The following is a 25,947-nucleotide window of genomic DNA, read 5'->3' as shown; positions in this document are numbered from 1 at the left end:
AAGTCTGTTGTTTTTACCTGAGCTTGTCCTGTTCTTGCTATCCTGAATGTCAAGCGCTATATTCCTGGTTCTGTTTGCTTTTGCAGTGAGATGCCAGCACGCTCTGCGTGGCCGTAAGGATTCACTCAGTAGCGTTGAGTTTTTCCGGTCTCCAACACCATTCTCACTACCTGTGCTGATGAGACGTTATCCCTCTGGGACTCCAGGATGGTGAGTAGCAGTCTGGGGCTTGGTCTCCCTCAACTTCGAGCAAGGTAACGGTGCGTACCATGGCAGAGAAAGGAAACGCGATTTAAAATTGAGGTAGATGATGAGTGATTTGGCAATGGGGTATTAACCGAGCTGTATTAACCCCAACTAAGAAGATCACCGTGTAACACTTCCTTGGCTTCTGAGATGTTTGAGTCCTCGCAGTGCATCAAATGGACATATGTCTGTGTCACCAAATAAACAGGCTTGGTTTGGTGGTGCTGGGTTTAGCACTTGGTGCTGTGGGTTGGGAAGACTGTGTTGCTGCATGCGGGGCTGAATTGGTTCAAGGAGCAGAGCGGCTGCAGGTAGGTTTTCTGTGGCTACTTTTGCACGTGCTGGCGTGTGCCTTAGCTTGTGCGCAAAGAAATGAGGAAGCCTGGCACAGGAGAAACATAAGCTGCAAAAACAGGGAGGTCTAATGTGTTTATCCTCCCTTTGAAAGGGATTCTTTCCAGGCTTCAGTGCTGATTTCTCATGAATTATGCATTGTTTTCTCCAGAATATGTCACTGTAGGTGGTGTCAGAAATTCTGCATCTCTTCTGTTCTCCTCTGCCTTCGTTCTTTGCTACGGGTATAAGTGGATTGCTCAGCGTTAACAGGGGACTGCGCTGCAGATTGCGTTTGTCCCTGCTGCTTCACAGGCCAGATATGTAAATCCCACTCAAGCAGAATGCAAGAACAAGGGGAGAGGAATTTTTTTTTTCCCTTGTCAGAAAATTCAATAGTTATTGCTGCTGTTGAGGTGTACAGAGCAACTTTTGAGACTCCCCATCTGTTGATTCGGTTGGAATTGTGGTCGCTTTAGCATTTCCCTAACAGAGTAGGGCAGGCTGCATTCGCATGAGGGCTTGGAGGGGAGGGAGTGCAAGAGCTCTTGCTGTGTGTTCATTGACATTGGCATCAGGGCTGTGCAAACCCAGGACAAGAAAACCTGCTGTGAGAAGGGCAGTGAGGTGTTAGCGGTGCTCATTAGGCAGTTCCTGTTTAAGGATCATACAGATGGACTGCATAGAAGGTCCTTTAATGCTCATCTTCTTGGGCATAAGGCACAAGTTAAAATTAAGCCAATCAACACAATCTTAAATGCGTTGCTTTCTAAGAACTTTTGATGGCCAAATATAGATAATTCAAAAGTAAAACAATTATTGAAATATAAGCAAGAGTGAAAGCTCAATAGAGAAACAGACATCTATTTTGTGTTGCTTTCCATAAATTCTGGAAGGAAGTTTATCATCCAAGTGTCTCCAGTAATGACAAGTTCAAAACAAATTAATAAATGTAAAAGTGTTTTTGATGATAAACTTTTGGTAAAAGCCTGCTTGATTTTAGTTCTCATCACTATTTTTCAGCAGTGGGTACTTTCACTAAGGTACTTTAGCCAAAACAGAACATCGCGTGTGGCATTTTGAACTGCTTCCCCTCTGCTTGGGGAATCTGGCAGATTTCAGACACATGCTCACACTGAAGTATCATTTAAGTGGTGAAATCACTGTGAAGATGTTATCTCCCTCTAAGCAGTGGACAATATTAACTGCTCCCTCCAGAAAGCTGATGAATGTTTTTCTCCCATTCATTTGAAACAGAATATTTTTTCACCTCTCTGAGATCAATTAGTATTAAGGAGTACATATAAAGATAATGTTAGTGAAACATGAAAATCATACTCTGGTTTGTTTTCTCATAAATTAAATTCATATTAATCCCATCTTGCTCTTCAATTATTCAGCTCTTTATTATTAAAGATAATGGATGCAGAAAGCTGTAAGTCAAAGCTGGGCAAGTTGAATGGACGAAGAGCTTTAGATTTGGGGCAGAATGGAACATAAATCTTTGTAATTACCAAGATGTAATGCAGCCTTCAGACTTTGAAAATATGTGGCATTTTTTTTTTCTTTTTTTTCTTTGTAGGTGACATAGGGTCAGACTGAATAGTTCACAAAATCTGACACATTCACAGTCGTTTTTAAAACTAAAATGTATTTCACCTATAGGGAAATGAGAACACAGAAAAGCAAATAATATTTACATGATTATGATTCTTTCCAAACCTTCTGGGAAGAAATACTGAATAGGGGTTGGATTGGGGTTGGAATTATCTTAATGCTGTGCCAGACTCCCAGTAGGTTGGATGCTTGTGAGGCTGCAATTCATTGGTAGGAATTTCTTGCCAGTAAAGCTGACAGTTCTCATGCCAGGATAAGCTGTTGGATTCATTTCTCTTTATGCCAGCTTTGTAGAAAGACAAGCATATTCTGGCTTTTCACCAGAATATTTTCTTGCTGACACATCAGAGTGAGCATCCCAACTCATGAATTGCAAAATCTGTCCAGTGATAAATGTGAGAGGTGTAAAAGAACATGAGACCCCACGAGCACAGCTTCACCTGCCTGGGTTAATTCTGCTCGTGATAAGCTCTCTGCCATTCAACTCTCTCCCACACGTTGATGAGCAATTTTTCGAGGCCAGTCAAACTTGTCTGGATAACATTTGAGCCAAGCTTTGAATCTTTGCTCCTCCTGACAGATAAAATGCTAAATATTAAAATACTTAAATTCCCATTTTTCCTTCTGCATGTTTGAAACTTGCTGATTTAGTAGCTGTCTCACCTGCGTTCTGATCTGGAAGCTGCCAGGTTCTCCAGGTGGAGATTTTGGTTTTGTCATTGTGCAGTCGCTGTCCTTGAGAAGTCAGCAATTGCTGATCATGCCTGGCTTGCACTTGGGAAAACTTGCAGGTGTTTTTGGCTGAACTGTCCCTTTCCTCTTAGTGGTATTATGAATAAAGCTCAGCCAGTGCATAGCCCTTTCAAAGGTAGGTTCCTGTACTGCTCTGCTTTTCTGTTCGATTCAGTGAAATACTAAGCTTAAGAGGTGTTCAGAACTTTCTTTTCATTTTGAATTCTCTGATCACTGATACATGATTACTTGTAGTTTAATTTTTTTAGTTATGCAGGATACAGTTCTGACTTCATCATGTCCTCTGCAATTCAGCTCAGCATTTTAAGAAAAGCACTTTTCTACACACTTTTTTCTAGCACATTTTTCTACATTGCTCTTTCAGCAGGCTGCTGGCAATAACCCAAACGATCCCATTCCTACCCTGCTATCCAAGTAATGTCCCTCACATCCAAACAGGAAGGCCTCAAACATGTCAAGCTTCTTGCTGTTCGGGTCACGGACAGCTTAAATAGTGGCAAGACAGCTCAGCAAACAGCAACCAGGTGCAAGTTCTAGTCTGTGCATCATATTTTATCACCGATGGGAGTTTGTGGGCAAAGTTAAAAGCCCCAAGGCAGCGTGGCGGCCTTTAATGGTTAGTGCATGCAGCAATCTTGGTGGGGAAAAAATGGCATGGGGTTGTCGAAACCCCTGGGTTTTGCTGCATTTTTCCATTACCCTGAAGGTTCAGCTGCTCAAACGCTCCGTCTGCCCCTGGTACTAAGGTCATAACCCATTTACTCTTCACTTCATAGTGAATGAATAGTGAATCAATTTATGTAAGAGTTGTACATTTGGAAAGGAAATTATTCCAGGATACAGTTATGGTTTTGTGCTGCCAGAGGACTTTGAAAGGCAAACGAAAGACGCACCAGCCTAGGGTCTGGGACCAGAGCTTCCAAATTTACAGGGAGGGGGGAAAAAAAAAAAGGCAGAATTTCAGTGGTTGAGTATTGGATTTGACGCTTTTCTTTGAATCTTTTGAGCTCAGGAGAAATGAATTCATGAGCCGAGTGGGTGAACAGGATGAGTCGCTTAGAAGGGGTTTGACAGGTTCAAGTCAAAGCTCTTGAAAGAGAGGTCAGAGATTGGAGTTGTCACCGGTGACGAAGACTTCCATAAGAAGTTTGCATTTTGTATTCTTGATTTTGTTCTGTGTATGTGTAAGTAATGGGTTTGCATTTCAAAACACCCTGTCACTATACAAGAAGGAGTTTATGCGATAATGTATGATATAAAGAACCGAGTAGCTGTGAATATGGTGTTTCATCCAAGAAGTAATATTTCTGGAGGTTTAGATATATATGTGGTTGGGAAACTTTCGTAGAGACGTAGTGCCTATTCTTTCAGAATGAAAAACATTAGTAAGGAGAAATAGAGTTTGCTTTCTTTCTAATTTTGAAAAATGATTGGAAAACAGCCTGGTGTGCCTAGTGGCAGTTTAAAAAAATGCTGCATTTGACTTTTCTCCAAAATAACTTTTACCAAAAAGTCCAATTCAAATAAACTTTGCAATTAGGGTCAATTGACCCAAATGCAAGGAGAGTAATAGTCTGTGTTCTTGTTTTGTTTGTTTTCTCCCTGTCAGCCAGGAAAACCATTACCCTTCAAAACCTCTTTGGCTGCTGTCCCAAGAATAACCCCAAAGTGGAATTTTAACTCAGCCCATTCTTTTGGTCTTTTCCTTCCTGACTTGTCCCTCTTCCTTCTTGCTTCTCTGACTCCATTCCCACATCAAACTGTTAAATCCAAAGTTTAACAAACTGTGTAATCAGTTGATCTCATGGGCTTTTTTCCCCATTAAACTAGGTTTAAATTAGACTGTAAGCACTTCAGAGCAGAGAAGTTATCTTGTTCCGTAAAGCTCCAGGTGAATTAGTGGCTCTTAAGAGGTTATAATTATTATATTATTAAGTTGTACCTGTTCATTGACACACCAGGGCCTGTCCATTGGCCTTCAGGATCCCTTGGCAAACAGAAGGGAAGCCCTTTGAGACCTTGTCTTCCTACGCCTCGCCTCCACTCTGACAAAAAGCTACCTTTTTGACTCATTTCGAAGAGAAATCTTGGAGAAGACGAGACAGTTCTGCAGTTTAATTTGCAGCTTGACCCCTGATTTGTGCAAAATTTATAAATGGCTCCTTCTCGGCAGTTTCTCCAACAAGTTGTCCCTGGCTTCAAAATCCCAGTTTTTGCCCAGCTCACAGATGTCCCAGCACATCCAGGCACGGGCCTCCCTCTTTCCTAGCCGATCCTTTGCAACCACCCTTCCCTTCTGCAAGGTTTTACGCTTTCCACAGATGTTTCTCTTGTGCTTTGCGGTGCCCTCTCATCCATTTCCAGTCCCTCCTGTCCTAGGTTCTTGGGGTAGTTTTGCCCGGTGTGGGCACTGCGTGCCTATGATTATGAAGGGACATTTGACATTCCGGGCTGCGGCGCGTGCAGTTGGCAGCTCCCAGGGATGGATCACGGACGCTGCAGATCACAGGCTTGCAAGGAGGGAGTTGGGCAGTAGGGGAGGATATTAATTCACCACTGATTGAATCCGATTTCATCCGTTGTAAAATTGCAGTGGATCAATTTTCAGTTGCCGCTGGTTATCTGGGCATATTAGTAGCAATTAGAGAGCTATAAATAGATAAATGTAAAATATGTGAAGCCCTAGCCAGGGGAAAAGTCTGGCTGCAGATTTCAGTAAACACTTGCACACTTGTGGCTTCTGGCAAGCAATATAAGGAGTGAGGTCTCCTAAAATGTGCAGCGTAATGGCATTCGGTTGTGTTGCTGATTATTTAGAAATGAAGTGAGAAAAACTGGCTCTTTTCCCATCTGGGCAGCAAATAGAGTGACCTGAATCTGAACTCCATACTGACCGGCCGTGTGTACCTATAATGTGTGTGCCTGATATATTACAATAGGTATGAGGGTAATTTTTATATCACCAATGTGACTTTGAAAGAAAATGGGAGTCAAGTTCTTTCAAAAGCTTTGGGAAAGGTCTGACTGCAAAATAACATTTGCATTGACTTCTTGCTTCTAAAACTCTAATTAAATTATTGATTATGGAGCTGGCTGCTTTCTTAATAGTTCCTAATGTAACAATTAAAGCAAAGTAAGTAATTAAAAATGAAAAGATCAGTCTGCAAGTACAATCTTCAAAAGGTCGTTTTCAACTTAATCGCTTTTTTGAAAGAGGCAGGAATAAAACAAATGGGTCATTAGAAGAAAGCAATTTAGTGTGTGTGTAATAATATTCCTACTAGCTTACCACTGGCCACACAATACCCAGGTTAATTAAAAATAATAGCTAAATTTGTTTAGTTGGTGTTATGCTAGCACCTCTCTTGGCAGATCAGACCCCTGTTGTGGCAGGTGCTGTACACGGTATCAAATGCTCCAGTTGTGAAAGCAGCTGCAAACTAAGGCAGAAACTCAGCCAAAAAGAGCACAAAATTGCAGTGAAATGATAAGGATGTTATTAACATCCTTATATCCTGTTTATCTTGTAAGCTAATGGCATTATGTCTTAAATGGCCTTTTATTATTATTTTTATTATTTTATTTCTCTGCAATGGCCTCATGCCTTGAGGAAAATAGATTACGGAAGAGGTTTGTGTGGAAGATCCTTTTATCCAGTGAGCCTCTCCACCAGCACACCTGCAGCACTGCGGGAAAAGAGTGCATGGAGTTGCAGATTGGAAGGTTGCACTAGTCTTTCAGGCTGCTCCTGCATCACTTGCAGTGGTTTGCAGGATGGAAAGGATTTACAGGTAAACACTGATTTTATAGTTAATCTAGCTTTTTCCTTTTCCCCAAAAAGAAATAAGTAATTCCTGCATTCCTGTTCGTCCTCTGCTGTGGCTGGAGCTCAGCTTCCCTGCCTGCGAGTGCGTTTCAGGCCAGTGTTTTGCAAATGGCAGTATTTTACATGCCAGTCTCTTACTCAGCTGATTGCTTCTCCCCCCACCATTTTTCCCCTCAAAACTGCGTTATGGAGAAGCAATAATCTTTCAAAAAGAAGACATTTATCATGCACGGATTGAAAACCCTGGGACAAAACTGATATGCGAGAAGCAGTATTCAGCAGTGACGGAGCCTTTGTGCATAATCTCCCGCGTGGGTGACTAGAATAGATACCCATGGTCCCGTTTTCACCTGTGAGCAGCAGCTCCGCCCAGAACCAGCGAGGGAAACTGGGGTCGAGTCCCACAATTCGTGTCCTGGCCACGGTCCTGGCAGGGCTGGTGCTGGGTACCCCATGCTCTGGGTTAAGGGTAAGGGCCAGAGGAGCTTCCGCCACGATCGCATGTTGTAGATTTAGGGCACATGGAGGGTTTGCAGGGGAGTGGGACCCTCTATAAATGAGAGAGCAACAGCACATCCCTCTAGGTTAGAAGGCCCGTGTGTGTGCAGAGGACACGTACATGTATTTTTCTAAACACATCTTCTCTCTGAAGCACTAACAGATATTTGAAAGTAAATAATTGTATTATTAAACATAAAATGATAAAGGTATTATTACTGGAGACTGTATAATAGTTGGGGGGAAAAAAAACTGAAGCCATCAAATAGTGTTTGTTTTGCAGTGATTCACAAAGGGTTGGGTTGTTGGGCTGCAAATGTACATCGTTTGATTTAGAGGTACCACTTCTGAAAAGTTTAGTTGTGTAAAACTGTTAAATCAACAAGCAGTTTGTATTCTTCCTGGTCCCACTTGATGTTAGTAAATGGATTTTGTTTCCTAATTAATTTATATTTCCCCATCATATATATGGAAATAGATAATAAAAGTTTTTGTTAAAAGTATACGTTGCCAGTATTCAGATCTTCATTCCAAACTTGCTTAATTTTTAACCTGCCAAAATGAAATAACTGTCTGCTGGGGATATGAAAAATGTAATTACTTTCTTTCCCCTTTTAACTTCCTCTTAATTAACTTTTAATGTATGCTGTTACTTAGGAAGAATCCCTTAATACTAAATATATCTAAATAAGAAAAGGCAGATTTAAATGATTTAGATAAACATCTGCCTAACATAGAGGCATAAAATTACAGAACTGCAGAAACAGTCGCTTACCGTCAGCACTTGTTGACAAAAGAAAGCAGAATACTGGTTTTCTTTTCTGTAAGTCTTGTTTCTTTACAAGTATCTTTACATACAGCTTAGAAGAAATGATGGAGCCTTGAGATGTGTGTAGTGTGGGTTGCAAATACCGTCAGGTTTCTGAATGTCGCCTACTTCTCCGTGAATATCACCACACTAGTAAACATGTGGAATGAGGAGCTGTTGTTTTCGTGGTGTAAAATTCAATATTTTGATTTGTTCAAGAGCAGACCATTTTTTTCTTAATTTCAGAAAACAATTAGAAAAATAGTTGCTATTTCTGTCCATGTTTTAGCATACCTGACTAATCCATACTGATATTAAAAATTACTGTTTAGGTAAATTGGTTCTGTCGTTAGGAATTTAGAACAATCTTCTAAAGTAATGTGCTGTAAGAGTGTATTAAAATAATTGCCTACTATTTATTTTCAGCAATATTGAGCTGTCAGAAATGGCATAATAAGAAGAAACATTTTGTCAAAAGCTTCAGATTTCCAATAGTTGAATCAATAGAGTAAATGCAATTATTGCTGCGTATAGCTTTCAATACAATTGATGGGGATTAAGAATGTGCTACAAAGCTCAACCCAAACCATGTTTTACTGTTGCTTGAGAACAACCTCCTGAAAGAGAATTTCATCACAAAGGGAAACAACAATTTCTTTAGCAGGAAGCATCGAATCTCAGCTGTGCTCTTTACTCTTTGGCTCTATAGGCTCCACTCTCGATGTGCCTCTCGTGTCCTGCTGGGAAGTTTCTTCTAAAAACGTGGAGTCTTCTGCCTGCTGCTTTGTGCCATTCTTGCATTGCAGAGGAGCTGCTGCTCTGGAGCTCTGGGAATGCATTTGCTTGTTGGCACGGCCAACTCGAACTGGCTCCGGCTCCCACCGTGACTTTCATAGCGGTGCCGTGACTCAAGTGCTGCCCGCAGCAGCCGTTTCACTTGGTAATTCATAGTGAAGGTGCTTCACCCCCAAAATGCTGGCTCTCAGGGAGGACTCTGCAAGCTCCTGCCATGCTTTTGGGTCTCTAGGCAGCAGTAAAGGAAGATCCCTCCTTGGTTTGCATAATCAAACTCACATTTCTGAGGCTTTGAAAAAATATTCCCAACTTGGACTAGGACAAAAAAAAATCAATAGATGGAAAAATATTCTGTGCTTCTGTACTTGGATAAATCTCAGTTCTGAAAAATCAAACTGTAATGTCTTCTGAATTTCAAAATGTTTCCCTTTGGTACCTTGGATCTATTTTTCTGTTTCTAAAAGTTTTCTTAAATGTAAATGTGTGAAAGATTTCGAATGGAAAAGTATTCAGGATTTAGAAGGGCCCAAATGATTTAAAATGTGATTTTTTTCACCTTTGTTTTACCATATACGTCTCAGTTGGCTCATTTAAGTGAACCTTCTTCCTGACCAGGCTTATTTTTGGGGGAAAAAAAAAATCTTTTATTTCCTCCAACAAACATCTTATCAGTACCTACTTCTACCTACGTCTAGCTGCTAATGCCTCTTTTAATAAGATGGTGTGAAGTAAAACAAGAAACTTGTGCGCAAGTGAAATCTGAACCTGATATATGGTGACAGGATGACACAAGATGCTGCGGGATAGCAGTAGGTGCTGCTGCCTTCCTGGGGGGCAGGCATACTCTATACGCCAGTATATAGAGTACTGTCCCTGTGAGAAATGTCCCATATGGCAGCCAGACGTGCTGCATGGCCGCTGTACTGGGCTGTGTTAGGCTGCAGGGCCTGGCCTCGTCTTCTGCCACGTTGTCTCCTGGCTCGCTGCCCCCGTCCTCGTGCTGCGTGGCCCGTCGTGCCGCGTGTGACCCGCTGCTGGGAGCGAGAGGAGGCCGAGTGATGGATGAGATGGCTCCAGGCTGGCACAAATTAGGTAGAACTTGTTCTGCGCGCTGTCAGTACTGCTGTGCCATTTTTTGAGAAGAGACATGGGAATGCAGGAGGGGAACAGAGTAGGAAAAGTCATGTTTATTGGGTAGCTAGGGATGGTGCTGGGTTAGCAGAGGAAAAGGTGATAGAGAGGTAAAATCAAGTGAGAATGAGGGATGTGGACTAAAAAAGATGAAAGCAGGAGTGCTGGAGGAAGAGAAAGCAGGGGTGTCGGCAGGCAAGGGGATATAAAAGAAATGATGGAAAGAAAAGTGCAAACAAAAACAGAATGTATTATGGCTTGGATATGTTTTTGGCTCCGAATTGTCTATCTGATGCACTGTGAAGGCACTGTAATAGTGATTGGTTTGGAATCACCCGTGTCGTTGCCCCCACTCTCCCCGCGTGAGGCGTCCGTCGCCAGGCCGAACGCAGCGAGGAAATCCCGCCCGTCGGGCCGCGGCTCTCGGTTCTCTCCGTGGCAGACTGGGCGCTTTGCTCTCCAGGATCCTGCCTGCAAAAAGCCTCCGTGGATGCAGCCGGAGCGGAGCACCGGAGGAGGAAGAGGAGGAGGAGGCGGCGGCTGCGGTGCAGGGGAGGGAGCTCTGCCCCCAGCCCTGGCAGCAAGCAGGCCCTCCTGCGAGGAAGCTTGTGCTGGGGATACCAAAGGAATAAATAAAATGGTAAAAGAGGAATTACTAAAACTGTCCCTTGATAACTAAATGGTTGATCATAAATTGGAGTGTCTATGCAAATGAAGTAAATAATTAAAAACGCCAAGAACAGCACTGACTTGGTGGTTGATGGCTGGCAATTATAAAAGTTGAATTTTTAATATGCATACATCTAAGGAGCCAGTAAAAATTAGCTCCTAGACTAATGGACTTGCCTTTCTTCCAAGGCAGAATTTTAATGAGAGCATTATTTATAGCAGAGCCCTAGAACGAGCATTTTCTTCTTTAGTCTCATTTCTTCTTTGCCGGCACTTTATTCATTAACCTCCGAACTTCTTTAGAGAAGAGTAATACTCAACGCAGGGGAAGGCAAAGATCACCTTGACCCCCTGAAATTAGTCACTGGTCATGTGTTGTTAAGAGAGTTATTTCTTCTAACAAATAATGTTGATAAAACCCCGTTGGTGATACATCCTCGTTCCCGGCTGCTTTCTGAGTCGTTTATTTGTAGTTCCCTTCACTGAAGGGAAGATGACCATAAGATGGTATTTTGCAACGCTGCTTGTGCCACCATGTCTCAGACAGTGACTAGTTTGGCAGTGGAACAGCATTCGAGACATTACAAAAATGAAATGCATTTCAAGGGTGCCTTTTGAGCATATTCTTGTGAAATGTAGTTTTTTCTCCACAGTTTTTATTTTACAAATGTCCTTATCGTTCCTTCCTTTTAAGGATCAGGATATAGCAGATTTGCAATTTTGAAAAATTGCACAGGACAGAATTAGTGAATGACCTCTGCTTCTCTTTATCTAGGTTAGATCTACTGCCTTTAATGATGAAAGAGGCAGGAAAGAAAAGTGGGCAAAAAAAGGAAAATAGGTTTATTTTTAGTCTTTTAGTATTAATTTTATTATTTTAGTTTTAGGGACTTCATAATCAAATCACACAGAATGTATCATTTCAAGATAAAGAAAAATTACTTAGAGAAAAAAAAAAGTATTGATGTCTTCTGAAAAGACAAACTTTTGGTTACATTATACAGGAATAGAAATCACATGATTGAAAATATTGACCAGCAAAACCTGCATCGTAGGCCAAGAACCCAACTGATTGTTCATAGTACTTGAGAAATCCAATTAAAAATGTTTTTGTTTTGCTCTGCACTACTTAAACCTTATGTCAGGATTCCTACTGCTTTCCCAGTGGTATCCTTCCTTTTCTTCATGCCATCAAATGGGCACTAAAACTTATTCTTATTGGAGAGTAAGGCTGCACCAGAGGCACAATCTGTTCTGAAATGTAAAATGCTTTATAAGTGGTATCCATTACTTACGACACTTCTTATAATAACGTTCTTGCAGCGTGGATGTTTGCGTGATTGAACACCCAGGCGATCTCTCTCTGAGAAGCAGCATTTCATTCCATAGATGTTTGAGCGCTGTTATGGAGAAGGATTGCTGATGTGCATGACCAATGCATAGGCTTTCTTAGGAGTCAGTTTTAAAAACTGTTTTCTTTTGGACAGTAGTATCTCTTTTCTGAGCAATATCTATGTTTTGGATTTTAATAGATTTACATCCAGTTGGGTGCTCTTTCATCTTACAAGTAGTAAGTCTCTGAAAGAGATGGAAAGGAGTTTCAGAAGGTTTAAATCTTTCCATCGCGTGAGCTACAGGCTGCGTTTGAGACACTGAGGCCAGGACTGTATTCCAAAAATACTAACGTTCCACTGAATAGGCAACCACAGGAAACTTCTTTTCCCCCAGCCATCCCCAGGACTCAAAGCTACCAGGCTTGGAGGGTGCTGGTGATGCACAGGAAGGAAACGCAATGGCAAAGTGAAGAGCCCTTCTTTCCCATTGCAAAATGTTGCAAACAGAAGCATTTTGCATTTCCCCCAGTGATGGTCTGCAGACATTCAGCAGGAAATCCGTGCCAGGCCACGCTGAGCGGTGCTGTCCGCACTGTCAGAGGAGGCTCCGTGCTGAATTTCCCACAGCTCTGCTGCAAAACCCCGGCTCCTCGACGGTGGAGGGCGATTGCCCTGGCCGAGGGGCTGGGAGGAGGGAAAAAGCCCTCGTGCCAGCACCTGAGCAGCAGGGCTCTGGCTTGGAAACCAAACTCTTCACTCCCAGTGCTGAGCAAGGGCAGGTCGGCATCAAAAGCAGCTCCCCGAGGGCTCGTTTACTTTGAAAGAAATGCATTAATTAAAGCCCTTGGAAGAAAAAGTAGCGAGTAAAGAAATGTATAATGTTTCAGCTAGATTTTATGCTACACTGAGCACTTTTTGTTGACCTTCATCTCAGAAAGGTAAGCAGCAACGCTGTTTTGAAAGGCTCTGTGTGTACGTCCTGGTAGCACAACTTGACGGTTCCCTCTGCAGCGACCCTTAGGAAAAAAAAAAAAAGAAAAGAAAAAAAAAAACCACACACACAACAAAAATATGATGCTATTACCCTATTTGCAGTTGAAGCTATTTAGCGCCCAGGCAGACGAGCATTAACAAACGATGATAATTAGGCTTGATTTGCATATTAAAATGGTCTTAATTAAACACTGATTCTGTAAACGTTTAACGGCTGTAATCGATCTTTTGCAGGATCTCTGGGTTATTTATATGATCTAATAAAGCCTCGAGGCTTTGTTAATGAGACCTCCCTTTCGCAGCGTCAATGCGAGTATTTCACTGGCAGTTGCTTGATACTGCATAAAACAGGGTGCTGCAAAGCTCTTGTCTCAGGCTACCTCCATGGTAGGGCTCTTTTAATACAAACTTTCCGCTTATTTTTTTTCTTTCCCTAAAACAGAGACCAATGCCCTAAGCCTTACTAGGGAAACATCTGAGCGAGTGTATTTCATGAGGGGTTTTGTCTGATTATAAAAACAAGCTCCTTTTTCCCTGTTCAAAAAACAGACTAATATTTGTACAGTGCTAAGCTTAGTCCTACTATAATTATTCTCAATTCTCAGATATAACGCTGACTCTCTAATCATCAGAACTTTATAAGATTTTATTTTTTTAATTTAGCACATAAAGTAACCATGCTGCACTTCTCCAAGGGAGCCCTGAGAAGGTTTCCTAGCGTTTTGCTTCTCTTTGCTGTTTCTATGCTTTGGTGCCATGACACCAGCATCTTGGGGACCTTGTGCTAAGCTAGGTAAGACCTCTGGCTTCTGAGATGCAAAACGTTTTTTTTTGATTTGTTTCTTAAAAGAGGCAGCAGTCAGAAAGCTTCTTGGAAATGTGTTCATGTCTTTTTTTTTTTTTTTTTTTTTCATTTTTACACCTTTTTTTTCCTCATCTCATTATACACGAAAAATTTGCTAAGAAAATAGTTATTTTGATGTTTTCCTTGCCACGAGATTTCCTGATTTTTCCCCTGTGCAGGCTTCTCTGAAGGTCACCATGATAGTTGCATGCTCTGTGCTCCTGTGGGGCCAGTCACCAAATACAGTTCCTTTATTACTACATTTATTTCTCTTTCATTAATGGTCCCAACAAAACTAAACCAATTAAGTCTATTTTTTAATGGTAAAACATACTGTCTAAAATGATTTTCCTGTGATCTGATTAATGAGCTCTTTAATGAGCTTTGCAAAGCAGGTGGGTCTTTCAAAACAGTGTTTTGACTAATTTCTCTCCTACTGAGGCTGAATGTACCTTTCTAATGGCAGCAGAGCTCTAGTTCTCCCAGGAAAGTGCCATTTTTGAAATATTTGACCGAACTTGGTTTTCAAGACTTAACAAATTCTGACTTTGCAGTGGCAGAAGCCTGGGAATACTTTGATAAAGATTTACAATACTTTTCTGTGTATATTCAGAGGCATATGTGAACTGATTGTAACATTCTCTTTAACTGGCTATAGTTGGGTTTGTATTATTTTTCAAGTTTTGAATTTTCTAAGCGTTTTAAGTTGGAACTATCACAGAATGGTTGAAGTTGGAAGGGACTTCTAGATATCCTTTTTATTTTTTTTTCTTAAATTAAGTGACTGTTCTTTTTTTTCAATGAATAACTTAAAAATAATGAGCTTAACATTTAGGTTCTCATAGGTCCTCTCTTCTGATTTCCATCCTTCAGGTGAGAAATGCTGTTCCTCCCCAAATAGCAGTAGTTGGGCCTGGCTTCCAGTGGGAAAACGATGTATTTTGTATTTCCAGTCAGACCTCCGTTTCCTTTACCTCAACTGGGGGAATTAATCCGTTCTGTTGCTTAATGAAGAAAAGGGAGAAAAAAAATATTTAAAGAGTACTCTGGAGGTATGGAGTGCAGGTTGATAGATGAGTGTTGCCGGTATGTTCTGAGGAGTTTGCCGTGTTTCATTTTTCTGATTTTTTTGGTGTGTATCTCGGAGCAGCCGCCATTTTACCTTTGGACGAGGAGCGTTTGACGCATGATGGCTGCCAGGACAAGCTCCGCAGTGTGGTGCGTGGGGCCCATGGACTCATTTATACCAACAGACATAAGCAGTCTCCAGATGCCTGCTAGGCCTGCAGTAACTTCATACTTTGGGCTCATGCTGGATTTATACTGATTCTTGGTAAATGAGGAACTTAGTAAATGAGGCTGTGTTTTTTTTTTTTGGGCCACCTCATCTGTCTTTTTTAATAAGCGCAGCTGTGTGTGCTTTTTCTTCTGTACTGTCCTTTTCTGTTAAAAATGATTACTTTTTTTCGTCTATCTTGTGAGGAAAAATAAGCAGTTTTCTGGTATGAGTTCCTATAAAGCAGTTAGCTTGGATTTTGGGCCAAAACTGCAATTCCAGTTTTAAAAATCATCCCAGAGATATTCAGCTTTTTATGCAGAGATGAAAGAGAAGAATCAGAAGGTCCTGCCCCATTCACGTTCCTCAGTGAAGGTTCTTCAGGTACTCTCAGTCTTTTCCAAACCAGCAGTCGCCCAAGCGAGGCTCTTATCTCTGCACCTAAACAGATACAGGGAAATATCTTTGGTATCAAAGGTATGTTGTAAAACTCTTTATTTTCCTTCATGAATTGTCAGAAGTTTGCCTTGTATAGGAGTTGTTTGAGGAGAACTCCCCCCACAAGCTTCTGCCAGTGGTTAAGGGTTTCAGCAGCATGAAAACCCAAGCATCAAGAGAGAAGACAAAAAGAATTTTCTTTCATCTCCAGAACAAAGTTGAGCAGAGAGGCTTTTTATCAACTTCCTTAACTCATGAAACATTTATCTTAAGAATTGGGCTGGATTATGGTGGCATAAATACGGCCTGTCAATGCTTCTGCTCTCAACTCGCGTGTGGCGCTTGGCGGGAGGGCCCTCAAGGTCGGTGCTGAGCTGCCTCGGCCTGGAAACCTCCTCTGCTTCCCAGCTAAGAAAGACGAGCGCGAATATGTGTGCAGCACTGAATTTCATCACTGATTCTGAAATTCCTGGCTTTTATCCTGTAAAAGTAAGAGCAAAATTCCACAGAAGTTCCTTGTTTAGCTATTTTTGCATTGAATTTATTGTTCACAGGTTGGCAATTTCAAAAGTCAGGCAGCTTTCCTGTTATGTTGCAGCATGTTGAAACAAGAGACATTTTCTGTGTCTGAAAACTTTCAGGTGCTTCTACTCTGAGGCAGGCAGTTAATATCTGTGCTCAGTGGAAGAGCAGGGAGTAGTAGATACTCGGTATAAAGTCCTGGTGCTTTCAAACAGTGGTTCTCACGGCAGTTTGGGAGGGTTCAAAATTGCAGAAGTGTGTGTGTGAATAATCGTTTAAAAATGTGGAGAACTTTCTATTTTGTTTTCTTTGAATGTTGGTCTTACCTGTGCCTTTTCTGCAATGGCAGGGTGTGTGGTTATGAATGTTATTGGGCAGCAGCTCTGGGAGCGAGTAGGATCAAGTTTCCTCCATTAATATTTCAATCAGGAGCTGATGACTCGGTTAAATAATGTTTTCACTATAATTTACTGCCCTTTCCAGCTGCTGGAGGTGTCTTATTGCAGGAGAGTGAATAGATCCCATAGGGCAAAGGTGACAAAAATGACAAAATGTGTTTTTTGTCAGGTCTGGAGCTCTGCTCCAATGTCTTTGTGGGCTAATGGTCGGTAAGACCTTCACGGTAGTGTTGGAGAACATCATGTTATGAAACATCTGTAATGGAAATAGTGAGAGGAACTCCTTTTTCCTCTGCTATTTTCCTCATGGTTCAAGTCCCTGTTTTCCTGGATGAAGGAAATTCAGATCAAGAGCAGGTCTGTACCCATGATTTCTAGATGCCAGGACTCTGCTGGAAAGCTGAGGAGCACAATGTGATTTGCTCCAACCCACTCCCCTCAAGCAGGAGATACTCCAGGTGTTCTCCCCAGGTGAGGTTCAGCCTGCGACTTGAGCAGCCTCTTGGCACCTGGTTCAGCTCCAGTCTCATTGGAAATGGGCTCCCGGTGCTGCCATAAGAGATGATGTTATAATTAGGCCCAAAAAACAGAATGCATATGTAAAAGGGGCATCATCAGCTCACCGCGGAGCTCTTGACACTAAAAGCTCAGCACTCTCTAAAATGCCGACTGATCTGGAATATATTTATTACTGCTTAGTTTTGATGGGATATTGCAGGAAAGCAGAAAGCAGCTTTTATGGCATCTATGTATACAAGGAGAAGAAAGGTTTCAGATTTCTGTGGTGTTGGTAAAGCAAACTGTAGCTGTCCCTTAAATACAAAGGTATTTCTCCATGTAAAACGTTCAATGAAATTTGTGTCATGGACTGGGCAGATTGGTGACACTGCCACATTGCAAGGTGTAATTTGTGCCCTTGAAATTTTTACTTGTTAGGCTGTTCATGTGTCTTTGGTTATATTTTTCCCCTGTTGTGTTGCTATCTTTATCAAATTTAATTTGCCTATCAGTATCTGCCCTGGGAATTTTGTGTAATCACATCTCTATTCCAACAGTGAATTTATAATTAGATAATTATTTAAATTTTATTTTTGTATTGGAGTTTATTGGTTTGAATTTGATTATTTATTAACCATTTAAATATGGTTTGGAGTGTTTTTGTTTTGTTTTGTTTTAGGGGAATTTTTCTCCCTAAAAGCTGAAAGCTGTGGAGAACTGAAGAACTGTATTGGCAGTTGCCTTGGTGTACTCACTTCTCAGAGGCAGGGGATAGTTTTAATTGTTCAAAGCCTATTTTTTCCTCATTCTTATACTTGTCTTGCAAGATTTATATGAGAATAGTCTTGATTCCCTGATTTGATCACAACAGTAGATGTGGGCTTGGAGAAGAGGTGAGTTCAAGAGCAGAAGTTAAACCAAAAATATGATGACCTCCAAAATGGCTTACAAAAATGGAGCTTTCTAAAGTAACATGCAGACTTTTTCGGTGACAACTTTTGAATAAAAGCAATGCTATGGGGCATTTGATACTATAGTTTGTGAGAAATTTGCATTCAGATACAATATGAACAAAACCGGAAGGAGTCTCCTCAGTCTCCAAGTACTGAGAATTTTTTTATCCCCACTATTTGGAATGCCAGGGTGTTTTCACATCCCCCTGGTTTAGAGCTGTCTTCTGACTTCCATCTGAAATTTATCTGATGATAATACCATATGTTCCTGTGTCAACACTGCTATGCAGCTTCTACAGCTCTTTCCTTCTTTACTCTTAGCTCCACTATATTTATACAAAACAATCTAATTTCTCCTAACCCTTGACATGTTGGACTGAACTTTTCTAAATAGATCAAAATTATAAGATAGACTAGAAGATGTTAGTGAGAGGATGTTAATCTGGAGAATTTGTAGACAAATTTCACTAATTGTTTTCACAAAAGGGCTTGTCGCAAGCAGTGAAAATATAATATATGCTGCTGATAGAAAATATAGGAGGCATTGCCAATAAAGGACATGATTCAAATATCCTACACTAGAATAGGAATGATTCTTCTGAAGACTTGAAAACAGAAATGATGTAAAGCTGATGATATAAACTGCCAAACCATGACTGACTTCTTAATGTATTTTACCCATGCTCCAGAGAAATTAATTCAAGCTCAAATACATGCAAAGATGGAATTCATAGGATGAGCAGAGGGGTTTCTGACCCCAGCTTTGTTTGTTTGTTCCCAGAAAAATGCAATAAATAGCCACTTGATTACAATGTTTATAAAAACATATCCTCAAAGGGAAAACTTGTTCTTAAGCATATTATTACAATGTTTAAACCCCAGGTTTGCTTTTAGTAGATAGTTTTTTTGTAGTTTTTTTGTTTGTTTGTTTTGGGGTCTTTTTTTATACCTTTTTCTGTTAATCAAATGATTAATCATTAAATGAAGAATTTTTGTGGAAATTGAGAAGTGAATCTATTTACTCCCTCTGTCTCCCCGTCAGGCAGACTCCTTTTTTGTAGATCTTGCGGTTGGGTGCTCGCCATGCCGGGAGAGCAAGTCAGATATCAGTGATGACATCTGACATATGTTTTGGTTCTATGTAGGTCACTTACAACCTAATGTGGAAGATGACAAAAGATAATTAATCTTGATTTCATGCTTGTGATTCCTTAAGGAAGGCTTCAGTGGTGTGTTTGGAATATCAAGAAACACAACTGAACTGTGGCCTAAGCAAGAGCGCAGGCTTTGGGAAGGAGTGATTACACCTCCTAATTCAAACTTTCTCATGAGGGAGAGGATCTTGAAGGTCTTTTCCAACCATAATGATTCTAATGATTCTATGTCTTCCTTCATGATATTTAAATTAACCTTTTTTTACTAGCTATCCTACTTATAATATATACCCTTAGTAACCATGAGAACTGTGTTCCTCTTCCATGCAACCAGAGGCTGATTTTTAGCACACACAGTGCCTTGTTTTGCACATAGCCGTAAAAAGGTCTTTTTATTTAGCAAGGGTATAGTGTAATTTATATCACTATAACTTATTTAATTGCTTTTCTTTTATGGTTAATTTCCTAGGGACTCCGCTCACACCTTGCATGGTCACCTGCATTCCTGTTATCATGCTACATCCAACATGAAGGTAAGCTCTGCATATGAATTTCTCTTTTCCTTATTTTTTTTTTATCACCACGTTCCTTGCTCTGTTAAATGTCATGCACTCTAATGAAAGAGATGCCTTTGCAGCTGAATTGAGCATTAACAGCTGCTCGTAGAGCAGCTCACAATGCTGCAGATGCGCTGGCCTCAGCGGAGTCCCGGTGACTGTTGCGATAAAGTTTGTCCTCTTGACCAGCTCCTTTCACTCTTGGTCAGACCAAGATGTCTAGCTGTTCTCCCTTGCCACGATCATTTAGTTGCCTGGCTTTAATGAAGCACCCCATTAGGTTTTCTTCATAGATGGTCAATTTTGTAATTCCTTTTGCCAAAAAGGGATCATTTTGGTTGGGATTAATGATGGACCATGATCTAGAAGCTCATTAATATTGTATAGGAATTAGTTTTTCCAAAAACATTTATTTGAAGTGATCCAAAATATTCTGAAATGATCAAAGCATTTATGCTTGCTCTAGTTCCACTGTCCATGCTGCTCTTGAAAACTGGTATGGACGTGAGGAAGGATGTGCCAGTTTCTGTCACCACTTGACCTCTTTTCTCCCAGGAACTGGCTTTCTTCCAACTTGTCTGACAAACTTCTCTGTAGGATTTGGGCTCCCTGTGCTCTCACTGATGCTATTTGATTACAAGCACAGGGGAGGTTCTGCTTTTTAGCTGTAGAAGCTTCTGATGTTCTCTTCTTGATCGGTATTACCTTTTACCATCTGTTTCTGTCGACCCTGCGTGTTTATTGGGCAAAGCCTAATAGGGCTGACCTAGCATGAAGCATGGGATAAGCTTATTCAAGCACAGAAGTAGAAATTCCCTGAATATATATATTTTTTTCTACCACATACCTATCTATGTATATGAGAGACACAACCTGCACCTCAGTACTTCAAAACATGATGGTGTAGGAAAAATATATGTATTTAAAAAAAAAAAAACAAGATTTGCTGGGGAATGCTCTACTCATGCCATGGCATAGCATTGACTTTAACTTGAGTATTTACAAAGAGCCTCATGCTCTGCACGTGACCTATAATGATTAACAGGAAGCTGAAAGACTCTGTGCTGATAATCTTCCAGATAAGCATGTTATTTTGATAAAGAATATTATAGTTGGCATTAAACTCCAGACTAAAATCATTGGTTGACATTCTCAATGATTGAATTAGTAAAAATGGAAACATCCAGTGCAGCATTGATTAAACTGAGTGAGGAATGTAATTTCAGAAGCAGTACTTGCTGCTATACAAATTAACTGTGTAGGTACTGGAAAATGACTGGGAAAAGATTTTAGTAGTTCATTGATTGTGATAGTTTGGGGGCTCCAAAGACTTTTGAAAGTAGATGAATTTCTAATTGCCCAATATGCTGTGCAATACAAAGAATATTATAAGAACAAACTGTACATTTTCCAGTTAGATCAGAGAGCCAGCAGGATGCCCCAAAATTAAGGGTTATGTTAGGGAAAGAGTATTGCATGGGGTGGAGGGAAGAACATGGCATTTATAAAGATTGAATAAATCCTCATTAAACTCTCTCAAACATTAATTTTGAATTATTTACTGTATCATTTTAATGAAACTGTAGTTAATAGGTTTTAAGTGTGTAGTGTTTAAAGACGGAATTATTAATAGTGTTCAGACACGATATTAGCAATTTTTTCATAGGACGTAACTGCCAGTTTGACACCAGAAACATCTGGCCATTTATTCGAGGCTGCCTTGCTGGGCCTTATGCTCTCTGGAAAATATAGCTTATACTCTTCCTTCTCTCAGACATATTCTGATGTATCTTCTATACCTGTGGTTGTATCAGGAGTTCAAAGATACCATTTTCAGCAGTATATAAACTTGTGCAGTTTTCTGAATTAGTTCTGTGCCTGCAGAAGGTTTCAGAAAGTTGGAGCAAAAACTGCTTAGCTGTGTTCGAATTGAAGAAATGCGGGAAAATGTATCTTTCCCTCTTGAAGTCACACAGAGTGGCTGTTACTAGAGATTCAATATTTCTGTGCATAAATGTCACCCAGGAATGCCTCAATACCCATTCTGGGGATACTCAAGGGAGACTCCACCCGAGAGGCAAAATAATTTCCCCACTTTTTGAACATGTCAGAGGTTTGAGGTGGCTTGATTTAATTATTGCATTCCCACATGATGGGGTGAACCTAAGTCTGTGGGGAGCAAACGATGGTAGAAGGAGCCTCAGCACCAACCCAGCTACCTCTGGAAGCCAAGGTAAGATTTGAGGTCAGCTCTGGCCTCTCCTCTTCCCAGAGACTCGTAACAGAGACAAAACCCCTTTGAAAAGGGCCACTGTTATCCTAACTGCTCCAGAAGATAGAAAATGTGCATCTGCATAATTGGTGCAGTGATGAATACTCAAACCACTAGTAATTTTACATTAGTAAATTTTATTTATCAGCAGCTACAAGAAAACAATGCTGTTTCACAAGCATACATTCAACAGCATACATTTCATACAAGGTATGGTGATCTGTTCCTGAGTGCTGATGAGCCATTTCCTGTCGTGCAATATAAAATCTAAGCATGGCCTAAATAGCACTAGTTGAAATAAGTATTGGGTATCCTTTGCACAGCATCCTCCCAGCTTGGCAGATCACCATATGCTAATTGGAGACTATAGAATATGTGCAAGGAATGCAGATGCTTGGTTGGAATCATTGCAGATTTAAAGCAGAGCAAAGTTTGTTCCCTTATGTGTGCAGAGACACATGTTTGGATTGAAATCAGTGTGATTATCATTCACCTGTGTTTATTTGTATCTACCATGCCATGTTTGTGTGACATTTGCAGGGTAAGAAGTCATTATGGAGATTACCAAATTTCCCAAAACAGAAGCTTTTTTTGGAGTGGGAGCTTATATTAAAAAAAGAAAAAAACAAAACAACAACAAAAAAAACCCCTAAAAGTCTATAGGAAATATGCTTGATAGTCGCTGCCCAATTTTACCTCCCCAAGCCAAAATGCAAAGGGCAGACAGATCACTTGTCCATTGATTTACCAAAGGACAAACAATGTCAGGCAGTTCTTACACAAAAACAAAATTTCAATTTTGTTTACTTCTTCAGCAGTCCGGGTTGATGTCAGCTACCATTTAGTTGGGCCAATAATATTGATATTTGATGTCAGTTCTTATTCATTACTGCACCCAAATGATGCAAAAGTCAGATCTTTCACATGTTTCTATGGATGGCCGAATAAAGCCCAGGATGTCTGACTGCATCTAACAGACACAAACAAGAAAAGAACAGAATACAAAATCAAAAACGCACGTATCTGCTCCTATTGTTATTTATGTATTCAAAGTGTTCACCTCTTTGCATAAGCTCAAAGCCAGATACTTACAAAGGTTACCTAGTAATATCAAACGTGTTCAATTATACATGCAAAAGGCCTAATAGTTTCTTCTTCTAGTTTATTTCTGTCTCCATGCGTAAGAAATATAATTACAGAACTGAATTGCATTTTAAATACAGATTTTGGTATCATTAGTTAACCACTTTCAGGCTCTCCAACATTGTTGGAAGCAAATAAATCTGTTCTCTCTCTGTGTCTGAGAACAAAATCTTCATCAAAGGGCATTTTTTCTCCCTGTTATGCAGTCTTTCATTTGTTGACAAAAAACTCATTCTGAGAGCAATGAAATTCTTGGAAAATGGTGCTAAAACACACTTGGACATTGGTGCTTTGAAGTGTTTGTGTTACTGCCTATTTTTGGAAGATGTTTTTCCTGGAATACTCTCTCGCCTTGTCCAGACATACTATTAAATCGCTTTTCTTCACCTCTGACACTACTGCTATCCACAGAAGCCTTCACTTGGCAAGTACCTGCCGATTTTACACTCTTTGTGTAGACCAGAAAAGAAGTTCATAAACAATTTTACAAGAATCCATCTTTATTTTTGTCAACTCAAAATTTCTTGCTCTCTGGCTCTCGTATCCATGTCCAAGTGCAAATTTCCTCCAGGTCTTTTGGTGAGGGAGCTCCGGGATATATGCATTTATCTGACTGTGTTCAGAGGGCAAAAGAAATTTGTGATGTACTCGTTTGGCCGGTTGTGGATCTTCCAAGGTGCTGTATCTTCATCTCCCTCAGAGAAGAGAAAACAATGTACTGAATGGACTGAAAAAAATCTATTTTTTTTTAATATATGACACCGTGTTTCTATCACTGAGTTTCCCATCATCATTTATATTTTTTTATTAGAGAAAGGTTGCAAAGATGAACTTGTGTAATGCACCTAGATAAGTCTGTGATGGAGAAAAATCCTTTTTTTTCTCTAAAATATAGCAGGTGATACTGAAGGAGAAAACATTTGTTGGTGTTATAACACACTAACTGCCCTTTCAGCCTATGCCTTCACTTCCAAATTAGGCAAAATGTGATTCCTTCTCTGTTTAAGTCCGGGAAAAGTTTGCTTCTTGCATTAATTTTGTATGATTTTCCCAGCTCTAATTTCTTCTGAGGAAATTTAATTTTCCATTCGTCTCGAAGTCCATTTAATCAAGGCCCAAGTTGCCTAGGGAATCTTGGAATTAACAAGCCTTTTCGTTCTCCCTAGGGTATTTTATTTATTGTGAATTTAGACCCAATCCTGTCAAGATTGCTAGCTCCAAAAATAATCTCAGGTCAGAAAAACTTGCTTTCTTTTGAGCGTTTCTTTTGGGCATTTGACTCTTTACGATATATGAGTTGTGAAGATAAATTTCATTTTGCCACAGAACGTCACCCCTCTCTCTGTGCCTAGGGGTTTATATCTTTTTTGTTGTTGTTCTCCACACTGTTGACTGCCTTTCTGCTAAACCCAGAAGTTCCTTCTGGGGTTACCTGTTGTCACCATGTAGGTACTCGCCCCGTTCTGCAGAAGATCCTGCATCATTCACCAAACCAAACAAGCAAACCTTGAGTTTGAGAAGACCTTTCTTTCTTTCTTTCTCTTTTCCTGATGGGAGGATGTAGGAAGGTATTTCATACCTAACAAGAAATGGCAATCCAAGTATTTAGGTGTAATATTGAGTCTTTCTGAAAAAGCCACTGACAGCCTAATGTTCTCTTTTCTTGCTTAGCCCAAACGTGACAGCTTCAACGGATAGAAAGGCACATGGTTTTTCCAGAAATTATATTTGTAGCGACATCACTTGGTCATCTCTGTCACCACATATGGCTTGATTGATAACTGCCTGTCTGCACTTAGTACCTGAAGGCCTCGTTTCCTCTAAGATGCATTGTATTCCTAACTGTTTTAATCCTGTTGTTGTCCTCTGGGTCCTAGGTACTGTTTGATGTATCCCAGTAGTTTTCCACGGTCTTGGATCTGAGAGTGCAAAACATACATTAGAGCACCATGGTATCTGCTAACACCTGGACTCCATAAAAGTGAAATAACTGCTGGACAGCTGCTCTTGCTTGGAAGTGAGCCACGTATATTATGATGACCTGAAGTTTATAATCCTAAAAACTGAGGCTTTTATCCTCCAGAAGTGGACAAGCTGGAGGTAGTGTATCTTGAAGAACTTGGAGCAAAAATCTGGACTTTTTTTTTGTGTGTACAGCACACCTTGTCCCTTGTAATTTCTTACCCAAATTGCAGTTTTTGCTCTTTCATCTTTCCTCCTGTTCCAGGCTTTGAGGTTGGACTGCATCAAATAGGATGTTCTCCTGTCTCTGCTCCGAGTGACACACTGGGTCACTGCGAAGCCAGAGGCTCTTCAGACATAGGCAGACAGGTGTTGAACCAGCATTTAATGAAACGTTTAACTTTCTAACTAAAACTTTTCCTCCAATTTTGCCCTGATTAAAATCTCGATATATCTCACAAATTTGTCTGAACGCTTCATGAAAAAAGTCAGATGATGCACAGAGAAATAGACATTTCAATTTTGCACCTCTGTGTAATGTCTGAAGAGCAGGAAGTGTGATGTTATTTTAACTAGCCTTGACTTAATTTGGAGTAACTTTTTTTTTTTTTTTTTTTTTTTTTTTTTTTAAAGTACATTTGAGGTAAGTTTGACCCTTAACTCCTCCTGGGGGAGAAACTGATAATTAACTGGTCATATAATATATTCTTTTATGTTTTCTGACATCACATCTGCAACTAAATATACCGTTATGTCCACTTGTAAGTGTAATTGAAAGCAAAAGAGATGATCTCATTTAATGTGATTTTGTTTGCCTAATTCTGTGTTCTCCAGTGAATGTGACCCTCTGTGTACACAGCCTAGGATGCAAATGCTGTTTAGCATGCAAAACCGCTAGCAGCGTGGAAGACTTTGCCCTTCGTTCTT

The 25,947-nt window shown here is 40.4% G+C and overlaps 1 protein-coding gene across 1 annotated transcript in view; it reads left to right on the top strand.

Annotated features, from left to right (window-relative positions):
- Positions 1 to 25,947, top strand: part of SPAG16 (sperm associated antigen 16) — a 227,789-nt gene that overhangs the window by 195,197 nt on the left and 6,645 nt on the right. Inside the window, 3 exon segments of the mRNA XM_088523801.1 lie at positions 91 to 140; positions 143 to 254; positions 19,556 to 19,619. Coding sequence (XP_088379927.1) covers positions 91 to 140; positions 143 to 254; positions 19,556 to 19,619 — 226 coding nt within the window.

Source organism: Tinamus guttatus, unplaced genomic scaffold, assembly GCF_059628265.1.
Source record: "Tinamus guttatus ecotype Peru unplaced genomic scaffold, ASM5962826v1 Tinamus_guttatus_pri_ptg000197l, whole genome shotgun sequence".
In the NCBI taxonomy this organism is placed as follows: domain Eukaryota; kingdom Metazoa; phylum Chordata; class Aves; order Tinamiformes; family Tinamidae; genus Tinamus; species Tinamus guttatus.
Note: the sequence above shows the minus strand (reverse complement) of the source record. Positions and strands in the feature narration are given on the sequence as shown.